Genomic DNA, 15,425 nt, shown 5'->3' with positions numbered 1-15,425 from the left:
GTGCGTGTCACCTGTCCTCTCTCCTCATCGTGGATGGGGGGGGGACAGCGAGGAGAACTCAATAACTGAATTACGCACAAGCCTTGCGCTCAATTTCCCGAGGAGATGCCGATAAAAACGATCCTCTCTCGCCGGTTCCGCTGACGGGTTTTCTGTTTACACCGCGACAGCCGCATTAACAGCCTCAAGGTGCCGCATCAGCCCAATGAAATCACGGCAAACGACCCCCGTCGAAACCCGCAGCGGCAGAGCGCGCGTTATCCCCGACAACAGGACGGCGCTCCGCTGATGCGTGCGTTAAGATGAAGGATGCGGAGCTTGTGCTGTTTCTCAGATCTTTACATATATTCCCCCCCACCGGAGTGGGGTCCACGGCAGCTGCTGTAAATCATATCGCGCTAACAAAAGACGCCTTGTGTTGGATTTCCACGCAGCCAGCCCCGAGCGATCCATGATCGTTGTGCCATTAGAGTAATTCAGCCATTCACAAAAAAAAAAAAAAAAAAAAAAACCAAGCAAGAGGAGGGAAACTCACCCCTTCTTTGTGGTTTATTGTCCTGTCAAGCGGGCCTCTGCGCCATCGATTCTCACTCAGTGGTCTTTTCAGATGCTAAAGGGAGGAGGAGAGGGTGGGGGGGGTAGGGTGGGATAGAGGAGGAGGACGGGTGTGAGAAACAGACTGGGCGAGCCGATCACAACACAAAGGTGCAGAAAAACCGAGAGGAGTGACCGCCTTCTGCGCCCCACCAGGCGGCGGACACCTTCCAGCGTCCCCCCCCCAGCGACCCCCCGCCAGATGTGCGTCGCGCATTTTATTGATTTTCTCTTCTGTCCCCGCAAGTCCAGAAAAGTGTAAATGGTTTTCCGATGGAGAGATGTGGAAAATCAATAAATCGAGACGCACATTCATTGCGCCAAAGGGAGGAAATTAACGCGCGCGACACGGCAACGCAAATTCCAAAAGAAAGTAGGTACATTACAAAGTAGTACTTTCCGCTCAAGAGGGAGAAGAAGTGAAACCATCGGGAGAGCAGAAAGAGAAAAGGGGAAAGAGGACAATAAGACGGGAGAAATGCAGAATGAGTCGTGGATAGCGCGTAAACTCAAAGTGTTCAAGATGCAGTTAAAAAGAAAAGAGATGAATAAAATAAAATTATACAATAATACAAAGGACACAATCGCCTCTTATTCTCTCTGAATGGAGTCTAGTATTGCGTGAAATTAAAGGGATTATCATGAGAACTACAGCAAAGTGAAGCGACATCCTCTGCAGCATTTATCATCAGGCAGCAGGTTGGAGAAGAAAAACACTTTACACTTTTTCCCTTTCGGTATAATTTTCCTTAATTATGTCGCATCATTTGATTCTTATTCCTGTTTTTATTTGGAATACTACTTTTCAAAACTGTACGAGACATGGCAAATTGTCTTTCTCATGCCAACCTCTCATTAAGAAGAAAAGTCAACTCAGAGCTTCCATTACTGAAAGGAAATATTTATTAATAAGTCAAACTTCAAAATACAGAAGACACCTCCACAAGAAAGAAACTTTATTATAAAAAAAAAAAAAACTTCTGGAAACAACTTCAATGAAATGGTTTGAATCTGAGAAAGGCGACGAAAGAAGATCTGGAGCTCGCTCCTCCTCCTCGGCCTTCACTTCGCCGCCAGCTGGGCCTGACGGCGAAGCAGCACGTAGATCTTCTCTTTGATCCAGTCCTTGTTGTACGGCTGGTACGTCTGCGTGTCGGCCCGATACCTGAAGCATCACCACAAATCAGTCAAATACTTTTCATGTTAAAAGGGCAGCTGAAGGACATTTTCTCACAGGAAGAAAAGATAAAGAGCCATCCTTCCTGATTTCTGTTAGCTTGCCCTCTCCTCCAGGTCCAAAGTCACTGAAGCGGGCTGACGGTTTGCACTTAAAGGGGTTTTAACATTCACAGTTGTTTCTCTCAAATTAACTAAAACGCTAAACTGAACTGACATGACTTATAGCTTTGCCCGCTGTTGCTGGATATCTGCAGTGGCGTGACTTTGAATACCCGTACTACATCTTCTGAAATCACTAAATCACTAAAATAAGCTGATCTTGACAACAAGATGGGAGAATGGTGAAATGACTCCATTCAAAATATCTTGTATTCTGGTTAAAAGGTTATGACAGGCATTAAAGTACTCCACTTTGTTCTGCCAGCAGTCACGTTTTTGTGTTTAATCCTGCAGAATAAAGTTACTGCACAAGCCTGTAGCACAAACAGCATTTGTAAAAACTGTATTTAGATGCAAGCTAATATTTTTTTATTTGATCTCATTGTGTTAAGAGTTGCATCTTTACATTAAACATTTTTTTAAAAGCCATTAATGTCTGGAGATTGTTTCCTTGTCCAACGTACACCAAGCAGCTGAGGTCAGCCAGGTCATCGATGAAGTCAAAGAGCTGGCTGATGTCATACGTTATCGACGGACTGTTGGGATTCACTCTCTTTAAATGCTCCTCGTACATCTTACAAACACCTGGGCAGGAGACAGAAAACACAACATATACAATATAACAACCCTCTTTACATAACGTGTAGGGCAATGATCTATATATGTAGAAAACAGAGTCACTGCTTTTGTTTACAAGCATTCTGATTAAAAAATAAAACAATAAGAAATGCCAGCCTATGGTGACTGTAGGAGTAAACTAAAAGCACCATGATCTCACCTTCCATGCACTCGTTGACAGATTCATAATCTGCATACGTCCTTCCCTCTGGTCTCTTGGTGGGCTGCACCAACAGGATGGTGTGGGACTGAAAGAAAAGACACTTGGGCTTTGTCTTAAATGCTAACACTTCAAATAATTACTATTTATAGCCAAACTAATCTATTAAAGAGGCAATACATTCATGGATGGATTCACTACATGACATAATTAATTTGTCAGGAAATAGACTGCAGCTATTCACCAAAAAACGTGAACCCCTAGTTTTCGCCATTATTATATTATTATAGATTTATTTAAATGTTAATAAATCCGAGACAAAGCAAAGAGGCGCACGATTGTGGCTATGGATTTATTTACATTAGCTGCATACTAGCCACCACTTATTAAAAGAAAAGGTCGAGTAAATTGACTATTATAGCGATAGCTAAGCGGTAATAAGCATTGTGGATGCGGATCGTTGCAGCTGTTCGAGTGCCGAAATGTCCCCCTCGTATATGCTAACGTTAGCGACGATCTTACAACCTCATTACAGCCTACTTTAAATAAAATGCAAAATCTACTTTATCTAATTAAATGTCTCCATGAATACAAAAACACAAATTATACGTCGTATCGCGTTATACTAACCATTGCTCCAATGTTTCAAGCCGGTTTCAGTCGATTTTATCGGGCCTTGCCTCCTCACGAACGACGTGACCTTTGACACCGGAAGAACAACGAGCCGAACGTCGTTCTTATTTTGCAGCGGTTCAATGTTCTTATTTTTAATTTTAAAAAGTGGTTGTTCGAATGCTAACATTCATAAGAGTTAATTCAGATAAAATTGTAATTTAATATTATTAGGAATATTATGTAATTTAACTGTCTCCGACGCTCTATGTCTAATATGCAAATGTTTCCAAGAGACTAATATAATATAGTGGAAACAAATAACAAAGGTTAGGAAAAAAACACACTAATAAAACACACGAAATACAACTTTGATACGCAAATTGTCAATTTAAACCAACGCAACAGTAACACTTAAAACGCTGAACCGACTGTCTGATCTTGAACGCACCTTGGTCGCGCGAGAGCAGGAAGTATTTTACTCTGTCGGCCCGGATGCTTTGTGAGAGGGTAGGATCAACAAAAGGGAGAAAGTACCCGGTTTATAAACCTTCTTGGGGCTCCACCAGCACGCCGAAGGAAGGAGGTTGTTTTTGATTAAAGTAGGTGAATTAAATTAATTTAAACCCGCTGTTCAGGAACTGCCTTTTGTTTTAGTTCTCCAGCCTTTGTAGCGTTAGCCTCCAAGCGCGGCCGCTGCCTTTGTTTTTGGTTTGCCGCTATGGCATTATGGCTAACTAGCCATTCGTTTACAATACAATGCCCCTGTTTTTAATAATGATATGTAATTATGGTATACTGCTCTCTATTTTATCAAGTAACAATAACAAGATGTGGCATTTAACCATTAGTAAATAATAATACAAATTAACCGGCGTTTATTCTGTGCCATAAATGTTATATTCCCATCGTAGGTACTGGCTCTTTGCACTCTCCCTTTTTCCTCCCGTAACCTTTAAATATTGATAGATCTATTATCTGAAGTGACTTGGAAGCAGGATTTATGGATTTTTCGAATCACTGTCAAGATCGGTCTTTGAAAACCATTAGTTCACGTAACACCCTCTATTTGAGTCAATGCTGTCAGGAGAATGCTTTCATCATACCCATTTTCTGTTCTCTTTCATCAGGGCAAAATACTTTGGCTTGCATGTAAGGACAACAGACTGCCGAGCCAACCATGACGAGCAATGCAGAGGATATCGAAAACAATATGGTCAGTTTGACAGAATGCGTCACGTTTTCTATAAAACAAGGATCCTGTCTGTGCTGGTGGGTAAAGATTAGCTAATGGCTAATGTTCTCATCTTAAATGACGGAAACATCAGTTTGTTTGTTTTTTGGTTGGTTTGTGATGTCAAGCATTGGATACACTTTGTCGTCATATAAATAATTGAAATGGTTTGCTATGCTCTGATAAGAAATAAGTCTTGGACTCTGAATAAGTAGAGACATTAAGAACTGCCTGCATTTATTACTTGCTTTAAATAAAGGGTAGGGCCTCCCGCGTTGTGAAGTCAAAGTCCTGCTTTACTGTCTCAGTGCCGTTAACTAGAGTTTGATAAATCTTGTGTTTGCTGCATTACGACATGCAACTCGGTCTCAGAACTACAAAACATGTCATGCAGCATATTACGGTCGGTCAGACCAAGATTTTCAGCGAGGTCATTCTTGAGACAGACCAGTATGTTTAACCAGTATGGTTATTTTGTGTCGCAGCCCGTTTAGGAGCTCTGGGTGTTTTCACTCGGAACACTCCACGTATCCTGGTGAGATTGCTCAATGTCTGCTCCTCCACATGCCTCGACTCGCCTGACGTTTTAAGTTCACACACTCTCCTTGATTTTTCATTTTGTCCTGATGGGACAGATCCCGAGGTTCAGTGGGAGAAAACTCCATGTTGTTATGAGGAACTGGCCGAGTGAGTGTAAAAAAAGCAAACACGAATCACCTGATAACATTTAGTCCATCCTGTGGACACAAACAGATGAAATGCTTCAGATGAACTTTGATAATATGGATTTACATATGATTATATGCAGATGTGGAAACAGAAATGGAAGAAGTTAGATTGTGACTGCTTTATTAATTTGGTCAATTCTGTTCTTGCAGGAAGGGTTTCTGAAGCTCGCTTAACTTTTAATCATTAAATGTATAAAGAGTGACGATAAAGCTTTTTTTTTTTAGTCTGGTGCCCATTTCAAAAAGCAAACGTGTACTGTTTAAGTTCAGATTGCATATTGTGCCAGCTTGTATTTCATATTTCAGGTTATTTTTGTCTGCTATTGTCATCTCTTTGTTTAGTACACAGCAGGGAGCGACAGGAATCGCAGGGAGAAAGTGTCGCAGATTGGACCAGTGTTGTCACGGTTACTTTAACACTGCATGCTGCCATACAGTGTGTTGCTGGATTAAATTATCCCTAGATGGAAGATTTGTTCAATAGACATCTTCTTGTTTGTTCTGGGCGTTACATGTTCGTGCAAAGATGGAAGTTCAGATGATATTTCCTCATTCCTATGTTTGTCCGTGAAATAAATTAAATTCCTGTGCATTGAGTTCACTAAAAAGTGATTGTTCTCCCATATCCAAAGGACCAACAAGAGCCCAATATGACCCCCGAACCTCCCCAGCATCCGCAGGAGGTGGCAGGGACCAGAGCACGATCCAGAGGAGGCTCAGGACCTGGAGGAGGCAACGGTAGCGGACCAGAACAGAACGGGCAGCCCCCTGCCCCTCATCCGCCGCACGTGGTTGAGACCGAGGAGGACGAGGATGAAGAGTTAACCTTGAAATACGGGGCCAAGCACGTCATCATGCTGTTTGTGCCCGTGACTCTCTGCATGGCTGTCGTCGTAGCAACCATAAAGTCTGTCAGCTTTTACACCCAGAATGATGGACAGAGATTGTGAGTGTCGTCGTTTTATTGGACTAAGGGGAGAAACGAGATTTGACTTGTGCCAGAGGCAAAGATCAATGTCTGCATTTGTGTTTGATTTATTTTTCATGAATTGCAACCCTACCCTTGTGCCACTAGGAGGCGTCAATGCAGTATATATCATACATAAACTGCTAGAATTAATGGGTTTTTTTGGGCATATTTTTATATCCAGATCAATTTAATCATTCTGAAATCAAGTCACTAAAATTGTTTACAAGCGGCTGTAAAAAAAAAAAAAAAAAAGAAAACCCCACTGCACGCAGACAGTATATAAAATACACTGCAGCATATAAACTATTGATATTTTCTGTCCTGTAATGTATTATTTCTTCCGTTGTGATTTAATCTGTCGCTCAGGATCTACACGCCATTCCCTGAAGACACAGACACCGTTGCCCAGAGAGCGGTCAATTCCATCCTGAACGCCACCATCATGATCACCGTGATCATCGTCATGACTTTGGTGCTGGTGCTCCTGTACAAGTACCGCTGCTACAAGGTACCGGCGGCAGCTCCTCACATCACATCACATCATTGGTAGACTTCTGGGGGAGAGTATTGATAACATTGGTGTAGGTAATAATAATTAATTTGTCTAGTGACCCCCACCCAGCCTGGTTGTCCTGGTAGCTTAAACATAAATAGCTTCAAGTTTTTGCAATCACCAATTTTCCATTAAATCCCGTGACGCTGCAGGTGATCCAAGGCTGGCTCTTCATCTCCTCCCTCCTCCTGCTCTTCTTCTTTTCCTACATCTACCTCAAGTAAGCCACACAATCTTATAAATGTCAACATTTCAACGTTGGATGCACTGGTTTCAGGAATGTCCGTCCCAACAGGGAGGTTTTCAAGACCTACAACGTGGCTATAGACTACTTCACCCTCGCGATGATTATTTGGAACTTTGGTGTGGTGGGCATGATGTGTATTCACTGGAAAGGCCCCCTGCGGCTCCAGCAGGCCTACCTCATCATGATCAGTGCCCTCATGGCGCTGGTCTTCATCAAGTATCTGCCACAGTGGACTGCTTGGCTTATATTAGCAGTCATTTCTGTCTACGGTAAACTCCTCCTGCCTCTTTTGCTTTGACATCCGGTTATTTATATCGTGCTCCCTCTGATTGGTCATCGTCTCTCTGGACTTCTTTCTTTCAGATTTGTTAGCGGTGCTCTGTCCCAAAGGGCCTCTGAGGATCCTGGTGGAGACGGCTCAGGAGCGGAACGAACCCATCTTCCCAGCTCTCATCTACTCTTGTGAGACAAAAGACTCGCATTCATTGACGTTTCGTTGCAGGAAAATAGAGGCGGGGGGGGGCTGTTAAATATTTGACGTTTTAAATCATTCCTTTATGAAAACACCCGGAGGTATGAATAGTTGTCTCATTAATCCGCAGCTTGACTTTTAGTGTTAAAAAGTACTGCCCTTTCTTTATCGGGTTTTAGCCCGATCTTTATTTAAAGGATTCTGTTAAATCTCTGCTAAAATTAGACACCTTTTTAATATCTTTCTGCTCTCCAGCCACAATGGTGTGGCTCGTCAACATGGCCGACACTGAAAGGCCACCGGGGAACTCGACAGACGCGGCGTCACCTCAACAAGAGCCTCAAGAAGGTGAGCGGGTTGGACGGCGGCTTGAACAACAACAACAGCGCGCTCGGTGTTTATCCTGACGGTTGTCCGTTGCTCGTAGCCGTGGCGTCGCCGACTCCCTCCGGTGTGTCTCAGGACGATGGAGGCTTCACCCCCAACTGGGTCGACCAGCAGCACCACCAGCTGGGGGTGCTCCACTCCACCGAAGAGACGAGACGCGAGGTCCAGGAGATGCCTTCTGCTCGTCCCGTTGAAGATGACGACGAGGAACGTGAGTGCCGAGGGGGGGAACGTTTACGCTGATTCATCCGGTGTCCAGGAGAGCAGGCGTCGTCAAAGTTTTACTGGTGGAATTCTCTTTTTTTTTTTTGCTTTGTCCAGTCCGAGTCAGTTTTCCTGCGTTCATTACTATCAGGTATTGGTTTGAGGGAATTACATAATGATCGATTTATATTGATCTATCAACCCTAATGCGAGGCTGAGCTCTTGAATTCAGAGCGAAGTATTCCCAGATCATCCGCCTCCTCCATGTGTAGCCATCATCTTTCGGTTCCTGTGAAATTAGTATGCATGTAAAGACGACGCACGTGTTTTTAGTTAGGAGGCAGCTATTCACAGAAAATGCTCGGTTTCATGGGGGGGCCATTCGAACACACGGCTTCAATAAAGACGGGGCCGGATGGCTTATTCCAGAGATTACAGACATGATTCCTGTGGGGCTGAGGTGGATCTCATACTTAAACCTTCTCCTGTGATCTCAGGGGGCGTCAAGCTGGGACTTGGAGACTTCATCTTCTACAGCATGCTGGTGGGAAAGGCGTCCGCCACAGCCAGCGGCGACTGGAACACCACGCTCGCCTGCTTTGTGGCCATCCTCATTGTGAGTGACTTCTCATTTCGGTGCCTCTGAGGTCTCATCCGTCTCGTTGCACGGTCTCACATCGTGTTATTTCTTCTGTGTGTTGCCGCCACCGCAGGGCCTCTGCCTGACCCTGCTCCTCCTCGCCATCTTTAAGAAAGCGCTCCCCGCTCTGCCCATCTCCATTTTCTTCGGGCTGGTCTTCTACTTCGCCACAGACAACTTGGTGCAGCCCTTCATGGACAAGCTGGCGCTCCACCAGTTCTACATTTAGCAGGACGCTGCTGTGCTAGCCGTCACCCACGTAGCCCTCAGGCCAACAACACGAGAGCAGGCCCCTCGCAGTCGGGCAACAATGGGCAGTGCGGGGTCGCCTCCAGCCCCCACATCTCCTTCATCATTTACGATGATGGGACACAAGTTGATTTCACTCCGCCTTTCTTTTCTGGCACCGTGGGAGAGGATTGCCCAGAATAGCGGTTCTTAAATATTTTATTTCTCTTTTTTAAATGACATTTCTCAGCAGACTTGGGACCTCATCTTCACATTGTTGATGGCTGGTCTCAGACTCCAGCCAGCCTGGGAGTGTGTTGCTGTTATTTATGCTTCCTTGTTTGCAGCGCGCTGCTTCACATGTTTCACACTGGGAGCTTCACGCTACAACTATGGGTTTCTGCAGCTGCCGCTGTACAGCTGTCTGACTCGGTGACACCTTAGCGGTAGATGATTGGCAAAGGGAGCTGGGTTCATTACATCTCTCTTTGATCAGACTTTTATCCCCCCCCCTCCCCCACCAAAACCTGAGCTACCAGCAGCCCCAAACGAAACCCAAGATTAAAAAGCCTTCATCAAACCAATGGATTGGTTGTTTGATTGCGCTTGAGCCAGACATGCTTTCCTCGCTGCCGTCACGATCAACATGTCTTCTTGAGCTCTTAACTCAATTCACACCCTCAAAAAATAAATCGAACAAGACTTTTAGAACTGTTCTCACCAGAGGAAGGTGGAAAAATGTCTCTCAAATTAAAATATGAGTCGTTTTGTGACAGCAACTCACAGATTTTGGGTTTCTGCTCTTAATTTGAATTGGCGGCCCGCGCAGGGCAGAAAACGCCAAACCCTGACACCTCAGACTTGCCTGCCATGCACGCTGATCAGTTCTGCTGGAGCAGTTGGAAGTTCGGTGCCTTGCTCGAGGGCATTTCAGTAGCAGTCGCTGATGTCATTGGACAGAAATATGCTTTTCCTTTTGATTGAAATGTTAATTTTCTCACCCTGTCCAAGGATTGTAACCTGTGATCTTCTGGTTATAAGCTCTGAACCTTTAGTTTATATCTGCCCTGATGACACTGGCCTGGTGCTACATCAAACCAACCGTATCTTCATAGATACTATTGTTTTCTTTCCAAAATATGCAGACAAGAAACATTTAATTTGTTGAAATGCAAGGATAAATTGTTTTTTTTTTATTCTCACACTCAACAAAATTCTCAAAAAACAAGAAAGCTGTGCATCAGAAAAAAATCCTTATGAGTGAGAGAGATGTAGATCTAGTTTAATTTGAAACGTGAAATTGTGAACATTTTTGGAACATAATTTAATGAAGTTAAAAAAAACAGACCAAAAACAAGGTGAAGACGTGACTTCAATGATATTTATGAGACGGCGCTCGTTGCTGAAGCGGAACGAGCTGCACTGATTGCTAATTCGTAGTTCCGCTCAAGTTTCACGCAGACGGAGGAGAAGAGGGAACAATGTATCGATATTTGTTTAGAACCTTTTTTGTTTTTAGGGAAATTGTTCACATGCATATGTGTGTTATGCAAGGTTATTCAATTCAGATTTTGTTTTTAAATAAACAGTGAAACTCAAGATGCTCTTTTTATTGCTCTAAATGTGACACACTGTTCTGAGGTCTGTAATTTAGGGTTCTGTTGTTTTGTTTGTCTTCCATGCGGGCCTCTGCAGCCCTTGTCGACCACGACGTGACACTTGTGGCGATGAATGTTGTCTTTTAGCGAGGAGTTGAAGGAACACATTCACACAACTCCCTCCTGGGATTGACAAAAAAGCACGTATTCCAGATGGTGGGAATATTGTGGAATTTCCTCAATGTGCTGATGCCCTGGCATCCTAGGCTCGCCGTCGGCCGTGCCAACCCGCTGACGGGCGCTGCTGGCACTCTGCCTGGAGCGTTGGATGCATAAACTGTCGCCATGGGGACCATTTGTCCCTGCTTTCCTCGTACTGTGACCTATCTAACAGCCTTCTGTGAGGACTCATTCTGGCATGTGAGTTAATTGCATGAGGCTTCATCGACTCCAGACACCTGTTCCATTCAGATTGTTACAACGTGCACTTAAAGCTGTTTGGACTCCTGCAGAGAACCAAACTTTATGTTTTTCTAACCCATCGCACCCTTACAGGCGGTGATATTAGAATGAAATGGTGTAATCTGCATCAGAACAGAAAACTTGATGGAACCAGGACGGAAACCGGAAGATCTTTAAACACTGGGTGTCCATGTAGGCTAAATTAAGCACAGCCCCCCCCCCAAATATATTTAGATTTTAAGTCCTAAAGGAATGGATGTAAACCTCAGTAATTTAAATGTTTACTTTAATGCTGTGGCTTAGACCTCCTTTAAGTATTAGTTTCTATAATTAAAACAAGTGCATGCTTGGCTGCACTGCTCGGTAAAGATTTTATTTGATGATAGCCACGGAAAATTATTTTTAGCTGTTCAGTGGCTGAAAGATGTGGGTGGTCACGTTGTAAAAACTACCTGATTATCCAACCTTTCCTGGCCTCAACTTTGTGAGAGGGTTCCTCCCTCCAAACCGGACACAGAAAAGGAAGCAAATGTGGCTTAATATATGTTATCATTACCTCAACGTATCCTCTGTGTTCAAGCCAATGCAAGATTACACAGAAAGCTGCAGTTTAATGGTTTCTTGTTCAACCTTAGTCCTCGTACTTAGTACGTGCTAAGTAGATGTGATTTTCTTTGAATGCCTTTTCAAATATGTACAGAAGAATAATTACAAATATATTAACCCTACACCCAGACTTATAAGCTTGTCAATGCGGTTATCTGTCAATAAAACGTTTGTATATTAATAAAAAAAAAAAGAAAATCATAAAATATACTTTAGGGGGTTTACTGGCTAATTATTTCAACCTGCTTTCTCTCTTTATGCTTAATTAGAGCTAACCATCTCCTGACTGTATATTTTAATAAGCAGAGTTAAATTGACTAAAGCTGCCCTTTGGTAGGTTTTTATTTAAATCTGGTAGTAAATGTGCTTATTGAATCCCGCAAAAAGCCCACATCTGCCTTTTGAAAAATGTGTTTACATTCATTAACAAGAGTTCTATATATGGTAATGATATATATAAAATTATTTTTCACATGATGGAAAAACATCTCTGGAGCTGTTTCACACTGCCTGAATGACTCCTAGACAAAATAAATCATAAAACATGAAAACAGTACACAAGGCATGTACACATTACCAAGACGTATTTTTACTCAAGCCCATGATTGCATAACTTTCTCTTCAGTAGTTTTGGGTTTGGAACCACAGAAGGGAGGAAGGGAATGGTGAAATGGTTTTGGGAGGCAGATTGGCAGATGTTTAAACACAGCTCTGGTGGTGGCTATGCTGGATTTTTCTTTGAAAACCAAACTATGCAGCTTTCCAAGCTATTTTGATGCCATTTTACTTTTCAGTCATGCTGTCAGAACATTTGTGTTATTCAGAATAATTTAATCATTGAAAACCCATAATAAATAATGGAAGTGTTCAGTTTGGAACTCGAGACTGTAGGCCATCTTTAAGAGTACAAAACACATACTTAACCTTGTTTTATCTTGATGATCATTGCTTCTAAACACAATTTTGAAGTGAATGCATTTTTAAAAAACTCTATCTCAAGTTTTAACATGTGGTCTTATGCTGTTATCCCTCAAAACCCAAATTACTGTATTCAAATTTACATTGGTGGTGTTTTATAATCGCTTATTTAGGTTTAGCAGAGCTCCACAATAACATCACAAATCAAAATAATTATTTTAAGTATCCTCTGCAATTAACATCTAAAAGAAAAACATGATTGATTTTGTCATAATTCTGTGCATTCTTAAGATGACCGGAAAACATTTTAATGCCATGGAAACAGTTAACAAAGCCCTAACACCGAGAACAAGACAATATATATATTTATTATTATTAATAATAATAATAATAATAATAATAATATATTCTTATTGTATTTATATTATTATTGTTTATTACTATTATTATTGTATTTATATATTATAATATATTATATATATATAATAAATAATATTCCAATTCTCAGCATTCTAATTTCATTTAGGTATTTAGGTCAAAAATGTAGGTCAAAGTATCAAAGCGTTGATTGGCTGAGCGGAATGTAGGCCAAAGGTTGACCGGATGTGCAGAATGTAGGTCAAAAATGCAACAATGTAACAGCGTTGACCTGGTGAGCGGCGGATGACGGATTTCCGGTTCCGCGTGATGACGTTTCACAACATCCGGCATGGCAACCGGAAGCCTTGCTTCGCTTCTGTTTACGAGTTACGGAATATTTCATGGTGTTAAAATATCTCCTGTTAGTTAAAGTGTAGTTTCAGTATATATTTAAACTATGTCGACGCTGCTGCAGAATATCTCTGGGAAATTGGGCTTTATTGATTGTAGCATCATGTAATCGAGAGAAAGTAAATAAATAGCGTTACTGTTAGCTTAGAGTTAGCATTGCTAATTATACTGTGAAAAGAAGAAAATATGACTTTTAAACAGGCAACCAATTAAATATAAACCCCTGCTGAAAGCGTATACACCCTATTATATACTTATATCATGAAAATTGTCTTATTTTGCATCGCATGACAGTTATATTACCTTGTTCATAAGATTATGGAGGTTTTTATGTAATAATTCAATTGCTCGAAAATGTCAAGTCTTATATAAACAATAAAAAACAATCAAAACGAATGACATGACAACACTTGATTTCAATACACTACTGAAAAGGTCTTCATTTTATGAAAATATTAGAATTAAATGTAAATTATTCATGAGCTGCTCCCAGCACAACACACGCCAGCTCCTTTAAGTCAAGTTGCATTGTGCGTAATGTATTCAAAATATGTTAACAGTGAAGAAGAAAGTATTGAATTAAAAACAGATTCATTCATTGTTTTGTAGCTTCTGTTTCATTAAGTAAAATAAATGAATGGACTTACAAATTAGTGTCTTTGAGATTGTAAAGTAACATTTAGCATCTATTTTCAGACTAATTATAATCCTGCCTGTCAGAATCACTGACAGGCATCTCTTCGGATGAGCTCTCTGCACGTACAGTGGGAGAATATAATAATGTGGCTTTAGGAAAGTGGGAATAAAGTTTTACCACCCCCCATATAGGCTTATGGCAGCCTTAGAACAAACGAACATGCTGATTAACCGTTATTTTTATCGTTTGAAATTACATACTGTGCGTAAAACGACCCCATCTCTGTTAGGAAGGGCTGGATGAGCTGCCGGTTAAATGAGGCGCCGATGACGCCGCGGAGGAAGCTTCCTGTTTGACAGGCGAGAGGGAGAGAGAGGACAGCCCGATAACGCTCGTCGGATCCAGGACACCGCAGCGCCTTCCAGACGCATCTCCAAGTCAACGCTCCGGAGAGAAACCCGCTGCGCACGGACCGTCCAACAAAGAGCTTTTGGAAGCACTCAGGACAGTGAGTAGTCGAGGAAATGCAGCCTAAATGTAACGGGGTTTTTTTCACATGTCCGATTATCTGTTATTATTGCGCATGGGAAGAATTTGCTGCTTCGAGTTAAAAAGAAAGATAATTGTTTTATGAGTAATAACCTGCTGTTGATGTTTGCAGTTCATTATGAATATAAAGGTGTTCAAATATTTTTAATAAAGTCATAATAAATCACAATATACAGCTTAAAAGTCAGACAAATATATTTTTTTAGAAATACAAACATCCTTCTAGAAATCATAAGACACTGTTTATTTTGATGGAATTAGTAATAATGAATGAATGTGTGGCCAAAGATGAAACATTTTATTAGCTCATATAAAAAATGAGGCATTTGGGGATGTCTCACAAACCATTTTCAGCAGCTGCTATTTAGTTCTTCTCAACCTTACCAAAATGATAACCGGTCAAATCAATAATTGATTCACCAAATTATTAATTCTAATCATTGATCTGGGACGGCATGTTCATTATTTGCTGATTCCAGCCTCTCAAATGTGGACCAGATTGGTTTTGTTGCCTTGAATTACTTTATTTTAAAGTACGGTATTTAATGTTTTGCTTGTAAATACCGAGCAGCGGATTTAAAGGAACAGTTCAGTCTGTCCAAGCCCACAAAACATTTTTAGAGCTTCATGACAAAATATCCTTTAAACATTCCCTTAAATGACTGAAGAAGATGGAGAAACACTACAGTCTTAGATCTGGAAATACATTATTTCCACCATTACAAAACTTCTCTGAGCAGATGATGACTTAAAAACATGTAATTCTATTTTAATTAATAGGAAAGAAGGGTCAACGGCTCGATTAGTAATGAAAATGATTATTGTGGCTGCATCAGCGTTAGTGAATACTTTCTTCATCTCTACAGTAATTAAATGTAAATGACTGGCGCTCAGACAGA

General features: G+C 41.6%; 2 protein-coding genes across 2 annotated transcripts; one reads left to right on the top strand and one right to left on the bottom strand.

The window, feature by feature from the left end:
- Nucleotides 1-1,479: 1,479 nt before the first annotated feature.
- Nucleotides 1,480-3,441, bottom strand: LOC137907901 (enhancer of rudimentary homolog). The gene is made up of 4 exons (XM_068752260.1): nt 3,341-3,441; nt 2,711-2,798; nt 2,397-2,517; nt 1,480-1,759 (listed from the first exon to the last, which is right to left on the bottom strand). The coding sequence occupies exons 1-4, from the start codon at nt 3,341-3,343 to the stop codon at nt 1,657-1,659; spliced, it is 315 nt and encodes a 104-aa protein (XP_068608361.1). The 5' UTR covers nt 3,344-3,441; the 3' UTR covers nt 1,480-1,656.
- Nucleotides 3,442-3,828: 387 nt separating this feature from the next.
- Nucleotides 3,829-10,584, top strand: psen1 (presenilin 1). Its single transcript, XM_068751780.1, has 11 exons — nt 3,829-3,924; nt 4,453-4,538; nt 5,917-6,230; nt 6,621-6,762; nt 6,960-7,027; nt 7,103-7,323; nt 7,418-7,516; nt 7,782-7,874; nt 7,954-8,124; nt 8,615-8,733; nt 8,831-10,584. Exons 2-11 carry the CDS (start codon nt 4,503-4,505, stop codon nt 8,984-8,986), a joined length of 1,419 nt encoding a protein of 472 aa, XP_068607881.1. The 5' UTR covers nt 3,829-3,924; nt 4,453-4,502; the 3' UTR covers nt 8,987-10,584.
- The last annotated feature ends 4,841 nt before the right edge of the window (nt 10,585-15,425 follow it).

Source organism: Brachionichthys hirsutus, chromosome 18 (assembly GCF_040956055.1).
Source record: "Brachionichthys hirsutus isolate HB-005 chromosome 18, CSIRO-AGI_Bhir_v1, whole genome shotgun sequence".
Classification (NCBI taxonomy): domain Eukaryota; kingdom Metazoa; phylum Chordata; class Actinopteri; order Lophiiformes; family Brachionichthyidae; genus Brachionichthys; species Brachionichthys hirsutus.
Note: the sequence above shows the minus strand (reverse complement) of the source record. Positions and strands in the feature narration are given on the sequence as shown.